This window comes from Acromyrmex echinatior, chromosome 7, assembly GCF_024713525.1.
Source record: "Acromyrmex echinatior isolate Ae372 chromosome 7, ASM2471352v2, whole genome shotgun sequence".
NCBI lineage: Eukaryota > Metazoa > Arthropoda > Insecta > Hymenoptera > Formicidae > Acromyrmex > Acromyrmex echinatior.
The window spans coordinates 14,344,640-14,359,942 of record NC_141858.1 but is presented as its reverse complement, the minus strand read 5'-3'; the positions used below and the strand labels follow the sequence as shown (position 1 = coordinate 14,359,942).

Here is a 15,303-nt window from a genome sequence, read left to right as displayed (position 1 = left end):
CTGCAAAAATTCTACGTTGGTATCCCTGCATTCGGAGCTTCGAGTTTCCGTCATAAGATGGCTTTAAATAAACTAACCTATAAATCGTCGATCTATAACCGATCCTTGACGTAGATATACGTAAATATAAAAATACAAAGTTGCTTGACGTTTTGGATATTGTACAAAGATTGTTATTTTGCATTTTACAATTTTCAATAACACTAAAGGTAAATGTTTCACTCTTTTGGAAAAGTTTGATTATTTTAAATCATGATATTTTTTCCTATAATTTTAATGATTCTAACTTTGCTTCTGACACCAGGAAAAACAGTCAGCCAAAATGCCTGAAACGGAGGAAGAAGTGAGTATGTCTGTTCGCTTGACGAACGATGATTTCCGAAAGCTCCTGATGACTCCAAGGGCGTCAGTACCCTCAGCCACACCAGCTTCCGTACCAGGTACAGTAAGGGATGCCAGTGCAAAAACTGCTCAAACGCCTCAAGTCAGCGGAGGCAGTCGAGCCGAGTTGCGAAGGAAGAAGAAAAGCTTCTATGCAAAATTAAAGAAGCAGGAGGAGGATAAGATGGCTGAGCTCGCTGAGAAATACAGAGATCGTGCGAGAGAGCGTAGGGACGGTACCAATCAAGATTACCAGGCAGAAGATCCTATGAACAATGCTAGTGCTTATCGAGCTGTTGCACCTGACTTAAAATCTGGCATGGATGCTGCAGAGCGTAGGAGACAGATGATTCAACAGTCTAAATTCTTGGGTGGTGATATGGAGCACACTCACTTGGTCAAAGGCTTGGATTACGCTCTTCTGCAGAAAGTATAATGCCTTCAAAAGTTTGTTACCTCCATTTTATTGCTTTATCAAAGTCTTAAAAAAAATTGGCTGCAGAAAATTTATTGCAATATAGATATATCGAATCAATTTATTTATCAGTCATTTAAAATAAAGCCATTAAAAAGTTTGAGTATACAAAGTATACAGATGATAGTATGCATTCCAATCTTAAATTTTATTTTAACTCACATTCAATGTATATTCTTAAATAATATAATGCTACATATTTTATATAGGTACGCAGTGAAATTGAAGCAAAAGAACATGAGCAAGAGCAGGAGTTGGAGAAACTAGTGAAGCCAAAGGAGAAATCAAAGAAAGAACCACTTCCGGAGAAGAAAGATGACGAGATGCAATTCAAGACCAAGATCGGTCGGAACGTGTACAAGACAATCATGACCATGAAATCCAAGCAAATTGAAAGGAACGAACTGTTTACGCCAGGTCGCATGGCATATGTGATCGAGTTAGATGACGAAAATGTCGACGTTGACATACCGACCACGCTTATCAGAAGCAAGGCGGACGTGCCTACGATCGACAATACACCAACTCTCACGACCAATGATATTGTAATAAATAAATTGGCTCAGATATTGTCGTACTTGCGCCAGGGAAGCCGTCATAGCAAGAAGGGCAAGAAACTGAAGGATGGACGTGGTCGTGGCGACGAACTGAACGAACTCGACATCCAATCACGTCAGCCTGTTGCTGATGAGAGCATTTATGGCGACATTGGCGATTATGTGCCGACGATGATGAGCAAAAAGGATGGGCAGCTGCGCGAGAAGAAGAAGGGCTCATACTTTGATAAGCCCGAATCGAATCTGGATACTGATGACAAGGCAAACGCACCTCAGTTGCCGAGCGTGTTACAGCCGAATGCGATTGCCGCTGCAGTCGCAGCAGCAGACAACAATGCGCCCAAAAAGGGTGCATTACTGAACAAACTCGCGGCCGAACCGGAAGGATACGCCGAGTGTTATCCAGGTTTAGATGAGATGCAAGACGCTATCGATGATTCGGACGATGAAGTAGATTATACGAAGATGGATCTAGGTAACAAAAAGGGCCCGATAGGTCGCTGGGACTTTGACACGCCCGAGGAATATAGCGAATATATGAACAACAAGGAGGCGTTGCCCAAAGCAGCTTTTCAGTACGGCGTAAAGATGGCTGATGGTAGACGCACCAGAAAATACAATAAAGAGAAGAATGAGAAGGCAGAACTCGATCGCGAATGGCAAAAGATCCAGAACATTATGAACAAGAGGAAACCGACAACAGCGATCGAGGGCGCATCTGAATTCAAAGTACCACGATATTGAGCGTTCTGTTCAACTAGCGAATCTGTATTTTCGATTTATCGCATAAACGGAAAGTCCCAAGAATCTAAAACTGTTATCTTAAATTGTTACGTGTTAGATGTGAAGAAAAATCGCTTTATTATCAGAAGCGATTTTTTTTTGTTTGTATAAATAACAATACAATAAAATTTTTCGCGAATTTTTTAATTATTTCCTATCGCGAAATTTTTCAATACACACAAACACACACACACACACACACACACACACGTAATATGCATAAATTATTACTCAAATAAATACACTATATAATAAATTTATTCTTATATAAAACTATATGCTGATAAATTCATGATATATAGTTTATCAAATAAGTTATTAGCATAGTTAATATTAATGAAGCACTTAACAAGAACCAACTTAAATAACAAAATTGTATATGTTGTATCATATGTTGTAGACATTTAATCTAGTTTTACATTAATCTATACAATATTTTATTTTACGAAATAGTTTTCTAAGTGTTAGGTATATGCATACATATTTATAGCCCGAATAAAATATATATATAATATAAAAATATATACCTATACATATATAATTAATAATTTTCATATGCATTAATCATTTTATTTTCCAATTATTAAATCCTTAAAGTTATATCTTACTATCTTCACTTTAATTAAGGAATTTAAAAACAACGTAAACATCACTAATGAGTACAAATTTTTATGAGTGCAAAAAAGATGTGTCTGTTTATCCGAAAAAATTTATTTGGCTTATTTTAAAGAAAATGTAATTTTTTTCCGTGGATATTATAATTTAAACGGTTTTTTATAGAATGAGGATGTTGTTAAACGAGTTATGTAACGAAATTACAACGTGATGATCGTTTTCGTGGAATTACGAATTATGGATGCGTGAAATAAACAATATTAAATGCGTACTTTACATGGTCTTGTGATAAAGATCGTGTAACCTCATTGAGCAGAGTGACCCGAAACCGGTTCGCGGCAGTTCGATTTGCTATAAACGCAAATGAATTTATCAACGAGACTTTTTACTTCTTTGTGAACTAATGATCTCAAAACCGGCGAATCTTTCCTTTTAACTGGAACAAGCCGGTTTGCACTTACATCAGTTCGCGTCTTACGATTAGAAAGTCATTGGCGTTATAGAAAAAAAATCTCCGGTCAATTCTGATTCGATGTTACGTTTGACGTAAATAAATTTAAACCATTATCAGTGTTTGCTTAAGAAGTGACTTACGTTGCAAATATAGTTTTGCAAATTCATTCCAGAGATTAATTTAGAAACGAGGAAGAAAATAAGATTTCATATTTTTCTGGTCAATCGATTATTTCTTATTGAATATATTATATTATAATATCATTCATAAAATAAAAAAAATTCACGCGTTATCAAGAATATTTTATGATAGAATAGTGTGTTTTATTGTTATCTGATTTATAACAAATAAATACTGAATTTTTATACTGAATTCTCTATATATGACTTATATGATATGACTCATTTTGTTACAGAGAAAAAAAAGTTGCTGTTTCAAAAAAATATTAGTTGATTCAATTAAATGTAACGATCACGGACTGTCAAAAAAATATTTGTTAATTCAAATAAATAACATGTTTAAATTACAAGATTTTGTTAATCGAAATATATAAATATTCAAACTAAATAATCATGACGAACTAAACGCATTTAGTCAAGTTAACAACTTTTTTTTCTTGGTGTAATTAAAAATTGCTGAATTTGTTAATTAATAATCTGGTATTATGAGAAAAAATGTTTAAACATAAGCTTGGTCGCCTGGCTTTGGATAGTTCATTAGATTGTGACATAGAGATAACGAAAATTCCTCGAGAAAAGTAAATTCTGATCTTGACCCTTGTTTACCGATATCGATATCGTCCATGTATATATATGTAACTGCTTTTACCCGGGTGTTCACAATTTGCGTGAGGAAACTGACTGCGATCGTTGCACAGTTTCACTCGAAGTGTAACCAGTGAGAAAAGTGAAGGCGCAACTGATGCTGGCTCTCAGGAATCTCGTCTGGCGGCGCAACCTCGTCTTGAATATCGTAAGTCCAATAAATCCTGTTCCACATCGAAATTCAATTTCATAGAAATGAAAAAAATTTGATTCTATAAAGCATACACGAGAGATACGAATTTCTCTCTTGCGTTATTTTGCCAATTATTAGAACAAAATACTTCTTATAAAAGTACGTTAAATATCATGACGATCGTATTGATGTAACAAACGTAACGATGTAAACGTATGTCATACAAAAGAATGCGATATCAGATAATATACATAAATTATGTTAGGGCAATGTTAATTGTCACTGTTACTCAGTGTTCTTTTTCTAAATATACCAATCCTATAAGCGCATAATATTATTTAATATTTTAAGCGTATTCTTAAAAGCGTATTATTAAATGTACATATAATGTCTAAAATATTAAATAATATTATGCGTCTATAGGAAAAATAACAGTGACATTGTAGTCACATGTAAATTTATAATTCTATCCTTTTACTCCATAATAAGATTTAAATATTTTTGTTTGTTTAATTTTAATAATTGGCTTCCGCATGATCGGTATTTCCTGTTAATATTAATTTACATTTTATGACTAATTAATATGATATCACTCACGTTTTTTTTTTATATGGTAATGGTGTCGCGATTAATTATATTAATAGGGGCTTCGCGGTGATATTCTGTAAATAAGCTTCGTAAATGTATATTTACAGCCTGTATAAACTGCTACTGAACAGAGAGACTAAATCCTGGATAGGTATGTAGATTGAACATTATTTAATTAATGCATTTACTAATGAAATAACTAAAACGTTCAATATTAACGCATTTATTGTTAAAGATACCTGACAAAAAGCTAATTCTTTTCTGTAACGTAAAGATAATATAAATATAAATCGATGAACTATTTAACAGATTGATGGTGTAATAAATTATTTCAACGATGACATTACTTACAATTATAGTTATACAAATTAGAATTTATCTCACTTAAGAGTTTGATTTAATTTTCAACGAAAATTTCGGGAAAGTACATAGAGATTAATAAAAATTTTTCACAAATGAAATAATATTGAAAATCATAGTCGACGATGGAGCAACTCAAAGTGGCTATTATCGGACAAAGTCCATTCGCGGCGGAAGTCTATAAACTTTTACGACAGAATGGACATCAGGTGACCGGAGTGTTTACGATTCCAGATAAGGGAAACCGTGAGGATCCTTTAGGTATTAGAGCTTTAAAATTAAAATTATTAATCGTACTACGAATCTTCTCGATTTATATATATATATATATATATCAGGATTATTCATTGGTTGTTTCTTCGAGATCTTTGATTATGAAAATAAAAAAAAATCCGAAGAATTTCGAATATTCAATGAATGGTCCCTTATATTTCGCCTTATCACTGCCATTCGATCGCAGCTACTACTGCCAAGGCTGATAACACGCCGGTCTTCAAAATCAAGGCTTGGAGGAGCAAGGGAATGATTTTGCCGGAAATCATGGAGATATACAAGGGCATTGAGGTGGATCTCAATGTCCTTCCCTTCTGCAGTCAGTACATCCCCATGGAAGTCATTAATCATCCTCGTCACCGAAGCATATGTTATCATCCGTCTTTATTACCCAGGCACAGAGGCGCGAGTGCTATAAGCTGGTGAGTTCTTCTCACTTCGATCACCGCGTGTCTTTGATTCTCTTGGAAATTTTCCAGAGATCGAGGATGCAAAAATATTTTTATAGAAAGACCTACAAGGAAACATTTTTGATCTCGTAAGAGTGAAAACTTCGCGCGCAATTAATTTAAAGAAAACGCAGAGTCATCACGAAGACATAAAATTATAGTTAAATAACGAATTTTATATTTCGGAATTACAATTAGTTATTCGACTCCACATTGATTAAGACTGTAACAAAAAATCCTCGTCATCTGCTATCTTCGAATGAGCCACGAGTATCGCGAATGATGCGAAATAAAATAATTTATTTTAGAAAAGTCGAATAGTACACAATGTCCGTATCTTTGAAGGATTATGTTAATACGTACATCTATAGTTAATTGTTTATTTTTAGATTTGGCTAGAGTTGACAAGTCAGTCGGTCGCGATATCATGTCTGTCGATATCGGCGCGCCACAACAACCGGTTCGCCGTTTTCGTGCTCCAGATTATGAGGCGAAACTACTTTCTCGCTGGAAACGCGCCGACGATAATGATAACGATAAGAGACCACGAGCTCGCCATATGATCCCCTCGAACTGCGCATGTACACGTATCCGCGCATTTTATTATACTTTGACCTATGAATCGATGATATACATTTTCGGCGTTATTTTCTCGTACCTAATTTTTCTTGTTTATTCGCCAAATAAACTAAAGTTGCAGTTCCTTCTAATGCCATTATTTTAATCACAGTTCAACTAACTGTTCATCTTTTTTCTAGTTCTAAGAATTAGAAAAAGATGCCCAAGCAGAACAATAAGTCGTTATAACGTCAAAATGACTTCGAAATGATCATTAAAAGTCATTTTTCAATCATTTTCGATTCATTTTAATATCATTTTGACGTTATCGTGACTTGTTATTCTGCTTGAGTGAAGAATCAAAGTTGAACTGAATTAAAGTTAATCTAAATTAGCAAAAGCAGACAGAGGGATTGAAAAAATAAAATTATATATAATAATACCATAATCAATTATTTTTGCTTTCTTATTTTGAACTAATCTATCTCGCGTTTCAGGACTTTGATTCAAGGAGATAAAACCGCAGGATTCTCGATTTTCTGGGCAGACGATGGCTTGGATACCGGGCCAATTCTCCTCCAAAAATCGTGCAAAGTGGAGCCGAATGATACGGTGGACAGTTTGTACAATAATTTTCTTTATCCGGAGGGTATCAAGGCCATGGGTGATGCCGTGAACCTCGTCGCCAAGGGAACTGCGCCTAAGGTGCCACAATCAGAGGAGGGTGCGACTTACGATCCTTTGCTGAACAAGAAAGAACTTCAGAAGATCGACTGGACAAAGCCGGCGAAGGAACTTCACGATTTTATTCGTGGTCTGGACAGTACACCGGGAGCTTGGACGACGCTGGATGGCGAGGAAGTGCGACTCTTCGGATCATCTTTGTGGAGCGATAAGCAACCAGAAGTCGAGAAGACAGTCAATCTCGAGGAGCGAAAAGGAATCGTTCATCAGAGAGGTTTGCTGATCGAAGCTGTTGACGGACAATTCGTTAACGTGGAGAGAATCAAAACCGGTACCAAGACCATTCATGCCAGCAAATATGGGCAGGTTAACGATAGCCAGGTTGTGGAGTTTACGGAAAAAGAGTTAAATATCACTAACAGCCTGCGTCAAATTTGGACAGATATACTTAAAATCGATGTCGACGAAGATACAGATTTCTTTGCTTCCGGTAAGCTTAAAGATTTTTTATAAATGCCAAATTTAATTTATATGTTTGAATTTCAATATAAATTTTTATTCATTGAATAATCAGTTAAATACACAATTATTATGTTAACAAGTTGAAGATTTATATATTGCGTAATAAATGTTAATTTTGATTTTTTCTTCGCTATTGCCATTATTTTGTAATAAATTAATTATACGTGACAAGAAGCTTGAATTGATCTTACAAAATTTTTGTCGCAGGTGGAGGCAGCATGGACGTGGTACGACTAGTCGAGGAAGTCAAAGACAATTTCGGCGTTAGTCTGCAGAACATCGACGTCTTCATGGCACCGGTCTTCAAGGAATTCGCCACGACGGTTATACTCACCGCTCGAGGAAATTTAGCCGCAAAGGAGATCAAGTACGACGCGGTGGAGATACAGGTGAACAACATGATTCTGAGATTTCCCAGGCAACTCTTTATCAACGGCGAGTTCGTTAACGGCCACGGTAATCCTGTCAACACGATAAATCCTCACGATGAAAGCGTAATTTGCTCGGTAGAAAGTGGAAATGCCGAGGATGTCGATCGAGCCGTCAGGGCCGCGAAAAAAGCCTTTGAGGAGGGTGAATGGGGCAAAATTAGCGCCAGGGAGCGTGGAGCTTTATTGTTCAAGTAAGAGACAATCATCCCGTTCGAATAAACATTTATTTCCAATTCTTCACGTTTCTTCTATTGTCTTCTATTGTCTTCTAGATTGGCGGATTTAATGGAGGAACACAAGGAAGAACTGGCTACTCTGGAGACTTTGGACTCTGGCGCGGTCTATACTCTCGCTCTGAAAACCCACGTAGGCATGTCTATCGAGACATGGCGCTACTTCGCTGGCTGGTGCGACAAGATTCAAGGTTCAACCATACCCATCTCGCATGCCCGTCCGAACCGGAATCTTACGTTCACACGGCGTGAACCGATCGGCGTTTGTGGCCTGGTCACTCCGTGGAACTACCCGCTGATGATGCTGTCGTGGAAGATGGCGGCCTGTCTAGCGGCCGGCAACACCGTGGTAATGAAACCGGCCCAGGCATCACCTCTAACAGCCTTGAAATTCGCCGAATTGTCCGCACGTGCTGGAATTCCATCCGGTGTCATTAATATCGTCTGCGGAGTCGGCAGTGCCGTCGGAAACGTTATAGTGGAGCATCCGTTGATCAGAAAGCTGGGCTTCACCGGCTCCACGCAGATCGGTCAAACCATCATGAAATGTTGCGCCGACAGTAATTTGAAGAAAGTGTCATTGGAGCTTGGTGGTAAAAGTCCCCTCGTCATCTTCGAAGACGCAGACATGCAACAAGCGGTCAGGATCGGCATGGGCAGTGTGTTCTTCAATAAAGGAGAAAATTGCATTGCCGCTGGTAAGAGATTACTTCTTATATTTCTTTTATTTTGGAGTCCAAGCAAAATAAACAGCTTTTTAAATAATTATACAATAGATAGCATAAAGTTAAATATCTCAAAAGTATACACTCCTTAATATAAAAGATTATAGGATTTAATCTTCAAATATAATTATATAAATTGTCTATTATTAATTTTTTTTTCGTCCCAAAGGACGACTTTTTGTCGAGGAGACTATCCATGACGAGTTCGTGAGACGTGTGGTCGACGAGATAAAGAAGATTACCATCGGTAATCCGCTAGACAGAAGCACGGCTCACGGGCCACAGAATCACAAGGCTCATCTGGACAAACTCCTCGAGTTCGTGCAGAGCGGAGTCGAAGAGGGCGCGAAGTTGGTCTACGGCGGCAAAAGGTTGAATCGTCCCGGTTGGTACTTTGAACCGACCGTATTCACGGACGTCGAGGACAACATGTACATTGCCAAGGAAGAATCCTTTGGTCCAGTAATGGTGATCTCCAAGTTCAGCTCGAAGAACATCGATCAGATGATCGCGCGGGCGAACAACACCGAATTTGGTCTGGCCTCGGGGGTTCTTACCAAGGACATCAGCAGGGCGCTCAGATTTGCGGAGAAAATCGAGGCTGGGACAGTATTCATCAACACGTACAACAAGACGGATGTAGCAGCACCGTTCGGCGGCTTCAAGATGTCTGGATTCGGCAAGGATTTGGGACAGGAGGCTCTTAACGAATATCTCAAGACGAAGACGGTCACCGTCGAGTACTAACGATCGTTATCCGAGAACATTGTAATATATGGTATCATATAGATATGTACACTCTAAATTTCTTACATTGAAATCTCACTCCAAGAGAGAGAGAGAGAGAGAGAGTGAAAAATGTCATTTGTTTTCAAAGGTGATTGTATTTTCACTCTCTTGGAGTGAGATTTTACTGTAAGGAATTTAGAATGTATTGACGCACATCGTCGTATGTGATGTTTTATCTAGGTCTTAGAAACTTTCTTTAATAAAACTGAACGAGTCTTACGTTTAAAGATAAACAAATTAATATACATTCGCGCGCCATATTTACTCGTTTCCTCTTTACATACTGCATATATTATTTATACAAATAAATCTATAAGTTAAAAGACCGATAAGATTAAATCAAATAAGAAAAAGAATCCTATTTTCAATTCAAGCGGATGCTGAATGTTTAATATTCATATACAAATTTATATATAAATAAATTATCAGGCATCAGCATCCGCTTTAACTAAAAATAAGATTCTTTCTTTTATTTAATTTATACAAATAAATTTGTTATTTCTATAACTGTTTTTTTCTGTCTTTATTAACCAAAAACAAATGATCGTCTTTCTTTAAACAATAATTAAGCTTATTTGCTTCAATTTTTATAAAATAAAAAAAAATCTCATGATAGACGTGATGTATTTAGTCATTTTACATGACCATTCTTACATCTTGTTGCAATCATCGAAAAGAAAAATCGCTCGACGTGGGAAAACACGTTTCAAGGCAACGAAACGAGAGAACGAAATGGGACCTTTACGAGTTAACGAAGGGAGATCGTGGATCTCGCTCCCACGCGTACGGGGTGTACAAATAGTTTTTACAGCGGATCGCCTTCTATCCTGAAGTTCCAGATGTTGCGTGATTTTTTTGTCTCAGAACACACAAGTGTGTGCTCCACGCATTGCGAGTAGACTTCGCGTTCCTGTAGCGTTTCATCTTGCTCGACCTTGTCTCTCCGAACGACCAATCGCAAACGATCATTCATGGCATTTTGGACACGAAACTGGAGATTATCTGGAAGAAAACGGTTCGAGTGATTTTTTAAAGACAAGTCAAAATATTTCAAGAATCAGATTTCGTAATAATTAGAGTATTAGATTAATGAGAAATTAATTTTAAATTATTTCTTCTTTATTAGTTATTTATTAATTCCACTTTTATTGGTTACTTTTTAAAATCTATTTACAGACAAATAATTTTTTATCTGTTTAACAAAATAAATCAGAAAGACGAGGGAGAAGAAAATTAACGATAATTGTATAAATGAAAAAAAGTTTTCATAAATTTTTTAGATCCGTTAGAATAGAAGAAAAAAATAAGTAAAATGAGCAAGGCAAATTTTTGTCTGTTTGATTACAAGTAGAAAACTTCTGAAACGTTTAGAAGCGTAAATGTGTTACTTATAATAGTTTCCGGAGGTCAGCAATGGGACCGCTGCTTCTTTGTGTGTGACAGGCATTGTGTTCTGTATGAGTCATCAGGGGACGGTTCAAACGAACCGAGTGCAACACGTATTTCATGTACCTGAGAAAGGTTTGTGAAAGGGTCCGCTGTGAAAATTCCCCCTGTGTAGGTGCGCACGGTCAATAACCCAGTCGACGAACAGCTGTTTCTATAAGTATGTCCCTCCCTTTCTTCGGCCACTGTTTCTTACATCTTTACCCTCAACCACCCTTCGATCTCAGGTTTTCATCCGTCTGATAAAACGAAGGTTCTCTCTGAAAAGCTCATTGTAGTTTTTAGTTTGTAGAGGAATTCGCTCGAGTTTTTTCGAATATTCCTCAAACACATGTGAATGTACAAATGTAAATTTCTTGGGTAAAAGAGAAATTTTATACTGCCTCCAATTTTATAATAATTCTAAAATATAATTACACACACTTAAATATTCGATAAAAAGAATGGAATAATTTGTTCTATTTTGAAAAGAGAAAAAGAGGCGCACATGTTATCTGTGAAGTTAATTTCAGAATCGGATTCTCTCTTTTTGGAACAAATGTCACATTTGATTTTTATCAGAAAGTCTGTAAGTAAATTTTATAGATGGGCTCGAATAAAGGGTTCTAAAGCGACATAACGGGCTTTGATATTTTTTGGGCCTAATTTTGAGTGTACGCGGGGGCCTAATTCGAAAGTGTGCGCAACCGGCACGGCTGGCCCAGAATTATTCATCGTAGACAGGAAATGCAAATTCCATCGTGTCCCCTCGTGTTATAGGACAGTGCTCTTTGACCTTACTTCGATCCCTTTTAAGAGCGAGAATTCTTGCCTTTATGAAAATTTCGTCTTCGGACTTTTTCTTTCAAGGACCTTTTCATGAATGCATTTATTTCCACACGCGTATACATTTATGTAACACAAATAATTATAATGATAATCTAAACGTACGTATACCTATATAATGTACGTATATATTTGTAACTAATTAATTTTTAAATCTAAACAATTTTTTTCTTCGTTCCACTTGCCTTAATTCCAGATATAAACATGTATTAATTCTTTATTTATAAAATATGACGTCATTTAATCTTTAAAAATAAGAAACGCCATTTAAGAAAATTACTTTTCGTTAAGTTTATAAAGCGTACGTAAAATTCGAAATAAAAATTCTAGAAATACAATGCAGTAGTGTTAATAAAAATCGTTTTATCACTTTTTTGTTATGTTAAAACAAATTCTAAAATTTTTTTTAGAATTATACGATTATATAATATGCAATAAATCCAAGTAAAAATTGCAAACTTTATTTTTCATTCCCAATTTCGGTACATTTTACCTCGAGATTCTATTGTATTTCGGGGGTCTGGTATGCGACCTCGCATGTTGCAATTTACAAAGTTGAAAAAAGATCCCGGACCCCTTGAAGAAAGGGGGACCCAATGAAAGTTCCCGGGTCTGTCCACAGGCACCACGTGTGCCCGTTTTCTCTCGCTCTTTTTCTCTCATTCTCTCATTCTCTCTTCTTCCCGAGCGGCAGTTCCCTTTCCGCTCGCGCGCGTTCCGCTCGTGCGGATTCCGCTTGCAATCAGTCGTTCTCGAGATGCCGCGTGCGATGGTTGCCAGGTCGCGAATGTGAGGGACAGTCGCCGTGGAACGAAAAGTATATTGCGATATGTAACATACTGTATTATTATCATTGTTGGGAAGGGAAAAAATATTGCGGCCGTGATTCCCCGCGAGTATCCGCCGGTATCACGTCGGGCGGAAACGAGTATCTTCCTCCCGCGGGACGCACATTTCACGTACTGGGTGTCGCGTGTAAGTAACGCATGAAATCCTCGATCAAGTGCTTGGGACGATGTTATAAACGTTCGAGAATTTTCTTCCTAATTTTGTAACCCTGAACTTTCCTTTGTAAAGAATACACGGATAGTATTTTTATTTTTGTGATTATCTTCCTTAAATTTTTTCATAATTTTTAGTTGACGTATGTACTTGTATTGTGCATTTAATACAAAGAGAAATTTTAACGTCTTAATCACGCTAGAGACTCAGTATTGCGAATCGAAAATATGTTGCGTACGCGTGATCGCCGCGTGTGAATAAATTATAAATTGAACGGCAGTTTATCGTGATGGTAAACGAGTATTAAAAAAATGTTACTCAAAACCACGTCGTGTCATCGGGACTTGTGTTGATTCGACTGCGAGGAAAATAAACTGAAACGCGCGGGTGATGAGTCACTCCAACAATGCGCTCCGACTGCGATTTCCTCTCTTTCTCTCTCTCTCTCTCTCTCTCTCTCTCTCTCCCCGCACTTCGACCCTTATCGGTTTAATCAGAAATTATAATGGTAAATTCAACGTCAAGAACAGCTTTGGCATAAATAGAGCGTTCTAGAAACTTGGTCTTAATTCTTTAATCAAGATTACGATTAATTTCAATTCGTTCGATTTTTCTTAGAATTTCATTTATCGTATTATTTCTTAGCATCCGTCATTACGTCTGTATTCAAAGATAATAATAGTTTAAGTCATAATTCCGCGAAATAAAATACGAAAACTTCTTACATACACGCGTTACATCTCTTCTCCGCAAAACCTTTTCATCCTTCTATTATTATTTAAAATTAAGATCGAGTTTCTAGAACGTTCTATTTTTCTTTTATTTTCCACAACGCGTAACAATTGAAATATATAAAACGTATAATGTGTGCGATAAAAATTTCTTCTATCAACTTCACTTGGGAAAAAGTTTGCGGCCAGCTTGTTGTTATTCTTGAAAGTTTCTTACAGCACAATTAATAATTCTAACGGTATTTAAGGTATGACGGTATTTAATAACAGAAAGCTGGGAAATCAAGGAACATAAAGAAAATTTTTACAAGTTTAATAAACCGAGGTATAAATAATTTTACCTACAAACTCTATGATCACCGAGACCGATTTGTGTGCTTTCAAACACACGCGGGACAGATGCGTGCAATTTGTATAAAACATCTCGCTGTGTCTCCTGGGGAGAACTTTCGTTCGTTCAATGGGGATCGACGGTTGAGAAGTGTACAAAAAAGACGCTAGTGTAGGTCAAAGGTTGAATGACGAATCCATGCTGCGGCCGTTAAAAATCGATCGGTGAAATATTTCATCTTGATATTTCCCAGAATTTTTAAATCTGTTAAGTCTGATAATATATCAAAAAACGAAATTTTCCTTCTCACAAATATCTTTTTTAAATAATTTCGAAAAAAAAAATATATATATATAAATATATTGTTTTCCAAAATAATTTTTGGAATCGTTTAAATAAAAATAAAATTATTTAAAAAAGACATTACATTAAATTTGTACAAACGTGATATTTATTCTTTTGAAGTTGCGGATATTAAACCACTTCTTTTTGTTTCCTTTTTCGGTATTACACTTTGAAAAATGCAATTATCAAATCGATATCAAAGAATTATTAATTACACTTTTTTAGTATTGCAGATATTAGAAGAAGAGAGTAAGTCTTTCTAATGTGACTGAACGTAAAAAAATTAATTATTATCGTCAAGATTATTTAAAAAAATATGCGCATATTTTATTTTTTAACGAATATCATGTGAAGAAAAGAATGTGTAGTTGCTCTTCAGGATAAACTTACGTATCTTGGTCTAACCGCCCCTTTCCTGTTTCCTCTTTTCACAAGCTTGCCGGCTAATCTCTAGGCCGCAGCATCCTGTGGGTGGAATCGTTTGCGTTATAAAGTTCCCCGAGTCGAACTTGGAAATCATCAGTCTGAAAGTGCGCCTTCCACTGCTCGCAACTCGTTGCTTCAAACATGTATCTAAACGCGTATCACGTTGACAATAATGTTAATCGAAGTGCGCTCCACATAATGTAACAGTGAAAAGTACAAGGCACTGTAGAGTTAGAATAAATTAAATTCGTGTACAAATTAAAGAAATCATATAAATTAATCATCTGCTGGTTGAAAGATAATATTCGATCATGAAGTAAATTATAAATATAACAAGAGTGTCATTTGCGGAATATTAAAAAT

General features: G+C 36.4%; 2 protein-coding genes and 1 long non-coding RNA gene across 5 annotated transcripts; 2 read left to right on the top strand and 1 right to left on the bottom strand.

Moving 5' to 3' along the window:
* Window positions 1–28: 28 nt before the first annotated feature.
* On the top strand, window positions 29–2,744 carry LOC105153661 (IC cytokine homolog beag). The gene is made up of 3 exons (XM_011068638.2): window positions 29–209; window positions 305–811; window positions 1,066–2,744. Exons 2-3 carry the CDS (start codon window positions 323–325, stop codon window positions 2,155–2,157), a joined length of 1,581 nt encoding a protein of 526 aa, XP_011066940.1. The 5' UTR covers window positions 29–209; window positions 305–322; the 3' UTR covers window positions 2,158–2,744.
* Window positions 2,745–3,947: 1,203 nt separating this feature from the next.
* Window positions 3,948–10,341, top strand: LOC105153649 (cytosolic 10-formyltetrahydrofolate dehydrogenase). Of its 3 annotated transcripts, XM_011068626.2 has the most exons (8): window positions 3,950–4,237; window positions 4,918–4,961; window positions 5,290–5,431; window positions 5,631–5,865; window positions 6,948–7,624; window positions 7,864–8,278; window positions 8,360–9,018; window positions 9,215–10,341. In XM_011068626.2, exons 3-8 carry the CDS (start codon window positions 5,296–5,298, stop codon window positions 9,790–9,792), a joined length of 2,700 nt encoding a protein of 899 aa, XP_011066928.1. In that variant the 5' UTR covers window positions 3,950–4,237; window positions 4,918–4,961; window positions 5,290–5,295; the 3' UTR covers window positions 9,793–10,341. The 3 variants fall into 3 exon arrangements, with proteins under 3 accessions (XP_011066921.1, XP_011066928.1, XP_087264061.1); XM_011068619.2 differs by lacking the exon at window positions 4,918–4,961 and having other exon boundaries at window positions 3,948–4,237; XM_087407935.1 differs by lacking the exons at window positions 3,950–4,237; window positions 4,918–4,961; window positions 5,290–5,431 and having other exon boundaries at window positions 5,724–5,865; window positions 6,282–7,624.
* On the bottom strand, window positions 10,056–15,181 carry LOC105153641 (uncharacterized). The gene is made up of 2 exons (XR_015545720.1): window positions 11,347–15,181; window positions 10,056–10,836 (listed from the first exon to the last, which is right to left on the bottom strand). It is a non-coding gene; the product is annotated as an uncharacterized LOC105153641 (long non-coding RNA).
* Between the last annotated feature and the right edge of the window lie 122 nt (window positions 15,182–15,303).

What these genes read in the sequence shown, in the direction of transcription:
- LOC105153661 (XM_011068638.2), top strand. Translation starts at nt 323, where the DNA reads ATGCCTGAAACGGAGGAAGAAGTGAGTATGTCTGTTCGCTTGACGAAC. An exon ending in ATTACGCTCTTCTGCAGAAA is followed by an intron (nt 812 to 1,065) that starts GTATAATGCCTT and finishes TATTTTATATAG; the next exon opens with GTACGCAGTGAAATTGAAGC.
- LOC105153649 (XM_011068619.2), top strand. Translation starts at nt 4,187, where the DNA reads ATGCTGGCTCTCAGGAATCTCGTCTGGCGGCGCAACCTCGTCTTGAAT. An exon ending in GCAACCTCGTCTTGAATATC is followed by an intron (nt 4,238 to 5,289) that starts GTAAGTCCAATA and finishes TGAAAATCATAG; the next exon opens with TCGACGATGGAGCAACTCAA. An exon ending in CGTGGAGCTTTATTGTTCAA is followed by an intron (nt 8,279 to 8,359) that starts GTAAGAGACAAT and finishes ATTGTCTTCTAG; the next exon opens with ATTGGCGGATTTAATGGAGG.